At 30.9% G+C, this 5,323-nt stretch overlaps 1 protein-coding gene across 1 annotated transcript; it reads right to left on the bottom strand.

Moving 5' to 3' along the window:
• Nucleotides 1–2,239: 2,239 nt before the first annotated feature.
• Nucleotides 2,240–3,685, bottom strand: LOC129296431 (putative F-box protein At3g16210). Its single transcript, XM_054935030.1, has one exon. It carries the CDS (start codon nt 3,640–3,642, stop codon nt 2,878–2,880), a length of 765 nt encoding a protein of 254 aa, XP_054791005.1. The 5' UTR covers nt 3,643–3,685; the 3' UTR covers nt 2,240–2,877.
• Nucleotides 3,686–5,323: the final 1,638 nt, after the last annotated feature.

The raw sequence follows: 5,323 nt of genomic DNA, 5'->3' as shown, positions 1-5,323 counted from the left end.
TATAACTATATGTTCACAAATACAACTTTAGGTTTTTATATTAATAAATAATTATCTATTGGAAGTGAAATTTATTGTGTAAGGTTGACATGTTCGTCTTGGCCACTTAGTAAATTCACATATTAAAGTTCAAATATTTACTAGTATAGGTTTATTTATTTACAAGTCAAAGTCTAGAATTTATAACTCATATATTCAAAACTAAGATTCATCATCATAACAAAAGTTTAGATTTTTACAACTATATATCATCAAGTCATAATTTTAGGTTCACATATTAAAAAAGAATTGTTCATTGGTAGTGAAATTCTTATTTAGGATTGATAAATTTATCTTAGCTAACCTGATCAATTTACAACTTAAAATTCAATATTCACAAGAATATGTTTATCTACTCACAAGTCAAAATACATAATTTATGATCTCATCTATTCAGAATTGAAGTTCATCATGATAACAAGTTCATATTTTTATAATTGGAAGTTTATAAATTCATAATTTTATATTCACATATTACAAAATAATTATCCATTGATAGTGAACCCAAAGTTCTTTATTTTTCACCAAGGGCAATTATGTTTTTTCTTCCTAAAACTATTTGCCAAAAAAAAAAATCCTTGAACTTGCAGAATAATTTTAGAATACATTAGATCCTAAGTGCAATTTCTTTTCCTTTGGAGGTGTAGATAAGATTTTCTCTTTTTCTTTTCTCTCAATTTTCTCTTACTAACTAAACAAGGAAAGTGTTTTCTCCCCCCCCCTTCTTTTTTTTTTTTTAGTTTTCTTTCTCTCATATTTTCCTTCCATCCAAACCCAAACAAGAGGTAAGGGAAATATTTGAGATGTATGTTGGGGTGAGAAAAATAAGCTGTTTGATACCCTGAATAAATGATATCCTCTATTTGGACAGAGTGTTTTCATTATGTATGGAGAGTCATGTTTGACAAAGATCTCAAATGTGAATCTTCATTGTGCTTTGATTTGAACAAAAATGAATTAACAAACATGATTGTTGAATAAGCCACATCAAATTGAAACTTCAATAAAATGAGAGGCAAAAAATTGAAATAAGCACAAAAATAAATGACATTTCTTTTTGAGTTAAAGTGGAATCATTTATTAATCAAAATTCAGAACTGTACAAAAGAACAAAGGGGAGCCAACAAAATTACATCAAAATTTTAAAGGTGGGAAAAATCCCAAGAGTATGGTCAACTGTATCTCTAATGTGTATTAAAAAAGTATCAACAGTAATAGTCTCGCCATTGAAGATGCTTAAGCCAAGCTTCCATGAAATATCCAACAACGGAGATGGTAGGTTATCACTCATCAAGGAAAGAGCATTCTTCCTATACAAGTCAGCGTATATATCAGATGGCAATGGCAGGACCTTCTTCCAAACCTGAGCTGCAAATGGGCACTCTTTGAGAACATGGTTGATGTCTTCTGTTGGACTATTGCAGAGAGAGCACTGCTGATCATTTGTCATCATTCCTCTAAAGCATTCAGCATTTGGGAGTAGCCTCCCTTTAAACATTAGCCATAGAAAAGTTCTGACTCGTTGAGCTGCAAGTAGTTTCCAAACATGTCTCCAAAGGCCATCAACATCATTCCAATCAAGTGATTGTAAAGCTCTGTAAGCTGATTTCACACTAAATTTACCATTACCATTGAATGTCCAGCTACAAGGTCATGGGGCGGGGTTGTTGATTTCAATGGAGATAGCTCTGATCTGATCAAGGGTTGTCTTTGGTAACAGAGCCTGGAAGAGATGCCATTTCCCAAGCCCAAAATAAATGGACATTGATCTCATCTTTCATCCAATCAAGCATTGAGGTTGTTTCAAGCATGATTGATATATTAATATCAGATGACAGACTTGGTAATAAACTTAGAAAACTGCAAGTACAAACTGTTCTAATCCACCAATAATCCATATATCAAACACCCACTTAAATGAAAAAACTACTTACACAAACTAGTGTATTTAATTCATTTATCTACTAGAAATTAAATGAAAAGGAAAACAAATTCAAATTTCATTCCATTAAACAGATCCAAACTTCATTCACTCGCTTTCCTCTTATACCACACAAGACCATTAGCAAATCACATGCAAAACAACTTCTCCTTTAAAGATCCATTTTTCAAACAAAACAAACAACCTTATATCATGGATTTGTCAAATATTGGCCCAAAAAAATAAAATAAAAGATAAGTCAAATAAAGCTAAAAACCGTTGGTATTGAATATCTACATTCATTACTTCAGATAACATCTCTAAATGGCAGCAAGGACTATATGATCAGAATCATCTCTACTGTCACGGATTCTTTTCCCCAAACATGTGCTTAAACAAAGATCTGTAATTAAATGAATAGAATCTAGGATGAAGGCTCTTCAATGAGGATTTTGCCAACAGATACAAGGCTTTCCACATAATTGAAAATACGTGCATTGGAATCACCACATCTGCGAGTAGTAGTAAACATCTCCAACCCATTAGTACTGATATTTAACAGACACAGAAAAGTAACCACTCCATTCTCAGCTTCACATTTAGTTTCATCACCATGTCCAGGTATTTCAAAAATGTTGTAGACAAGTTCATTCCTCCAAAAATGGATGGAAACAACAAGCCTATGGATGAACAGGTGCTAGAGAATATCTTAGTCCAACTTCGTCGCTCCTCATCAGATGCACCTACACGCTCCTCCATCAACCACAAATCAAACATACAATCAGTGTCTGCATTTGTAGCATGGGAATATATAGCAAGTTTGTCCTGACAAACCATTGGGTGATAAATAGCATTATTGGCAAACGCAGGTAGAGGTACAAATTCAAACACTTCTGAGGCTATGTCAAATGAAACTATTACATCAATATCATCCCCAACCATCTCCAATCCATCAATAATCCAGTCCAAAACATAGATCCATTAGCAGTTATAGCGTCAGTTAGGAATCGTGTACCTGCCATGTAATCAAAGTCTACTACTTTCCATGACCCTGTGCTCAATGAAAACACTTCCACTCTGTAAATCTCATACTCATACTCAGCATAAGTTCTCACTATCTTGTAATCATTAACAATGGGACTGAACCCAAATCCTAAATGGGAATCGGATTCACTGAAAAAATCATCAATAATCATGGGCAACTTTATGACCCCTCTTGTCGCCGGATTCCACAATAAAAGGGGAGGAGGACATGTATCTTGCGTATTGATCTCAACACAGAGCTGAACACAGAGCAAGCCATTGCTGGAACCCTTGATCTTAAAACGCGAGGCATCGAACAAAGGTGGGTTCAGAAGTTGATGGACTTGCATCTGGCGATCGAGCAAATATAACTGGGAAGGGTGAAGTCCTTTGCATTTCGGTTGAAAAAGAAGACAAGGGTTATGATGAGTTGAGTGATGGAGGTGGTCAGCGATGAAAGATGGGGCGTTGATGAGATTCTTCCAATCTCTGCAAACACATTGAAATCGGATTAGAGATTTCACAGAGAGGCGTTTGAGAATGTTTCTAATGACGTCTTCGGGAAGGAATGGCGCGACTCCGACAATCATCATTGAGGAAAGCCTTCCCAAGAGACCGTTAGGGTTTAGATTATCCATCCTCTCAGTCCTTGCCTTCATCAGAGAGAGCAGAGAGATCGTCTTGAATTTGGAAGTTGGCTGCTTTCTATTCCTCCCCTCTTCATTTCCTCTACATCTTTTTATTCTTATATCAACCATTAAATTTTTTTTTAATAATTTAAATTTAATATTTTATAAAATTATTATTATATTTATTTTTTAAAAATTTTATAATTTAATAATAATTTTATAAAATATTAAATCTAAACCATTAAAAAATAAATTCAATAATTATGAATTCTTATATCAACCATTAAATTTATTTTTTAATAATTTAGATTTAATACTTCATAAAATTATTATTATATTTATTTTTATAAAATTTTATAATTTAATAATAATTTTATAAAATATTAAATTTAAATTATTAAAAATAAATTTAATAATTAATATGAAAGTGCAGAGGAAATGAAAAAAAAAGGAAGAATCGTGCCCTTATTTTTTCATCTTACTGATAAATTTTTTTAGTTATATATTATTGATGATAAATTAGACTTCTTTTACACGCTAAATTTTCATTTTGTAAGCTCGATCAGTCTATGGTCTCTTAATTTAATTGGTCCATTATTTTGTCAATAAAATTAGAAAAAAAATAATATTATTGTTGGTTCTTATACTTTTAATATGTTTTGGTTTTAATTTTTATATTTTTTTCATTGCTTCTAATTAGAACCAGAAAAATAGATCAAGTTCATTTAAACTTCAAATTAACTATTTCCTCCGTTTAAAAATATAAAATATTTTTAATCAAATCTCACTCATAATAAAGTAGTTATTTATCTTCAAACTAATCCTATCTTTCTATATTTACTCTTATTAAACATCCTAAAATAAATATAAAGTGATTTATTCACTAGAGTACTTTTAAAAAAATAATGATTACACTTTAAAAAACTAAAAATACCTTTCATTTTTTAACATCCAACTTCTTAAAAAATATCCTATAATTTTTAACTGAGGGAATAGAATTAGACTACTGATTTAGGAATTATAATTAAATTTTGGCTTAAGGTGCCAACCTTAATAGGCCTAAAATTACGATGGCCAATCCTTTTAAATCCTATTGCTATTATTTTTTAATTTCAGGTTAAAAAAACAACTATGATATGATGTTGTCAATGATATTGCTAATATCTAGTCTTTATCGACGTTCATACTTGGATGTTTAGGCTTAATTTCTTGGAATAGTCTTTATTGATTTTAGACCATTCATGCTTAATATCTTTGGTAATAACACTAGGATGATGTTGCTATGTCATAGATTTGTTGTAGATTTACTTCAATTTATTTTTTTAAACTTTAATCTTATCTGTAATAGGTTATGTTTGGATCATAAATGTGCATTAGGTATTTAAATTGTAAAAAGAATATATATATATATATATATATCTTGCTTTTTTATTTTTGCCTTTTGCTCAGTTATGTCCTCCCCCCTAAAACCTCTCTCTTTCTGGGTAGGGAAAAGAAAGGAATGTTTGATGGGGCTGTTTATGTAATAAAACCTTACATGATATTCTAAATTAAAATCGATGTACTATTATGACAACAAGTTTCTTTAAAAGTTCAACCGACTTTAAATCTAAAATCTCTAATTATTTTTTAATATCCACAGTAAGTAGTCGCCAAAAAAGGAAAAACTCTACATCATCATCATAAATATATAATAGACAACTATTTCACA

The sequence above is a fragment of the Prosopis cineraria genome, unplaced genomic scaffold (genome assembly GCF_029017545.1).
Source record: "Prosopis cineraria cultivar Desert tree isolate PC_DT_omini unplaced genomic scaffold, ASM2901754v1 PC330, whole genome shotgun sequence".
Taxonomy (NCBI): domain Eukaryota; kingdom Viridiplantae; phylum Streptophyta; class Magnoliopsida; order Fabales; family Fabaceae; genus Prosopis; species Prosopis cineraria.
Note: the sequence above shows the minus strand (reverse complement) of the source record. Positions and strands in the feature narration are given on the sequence as shown.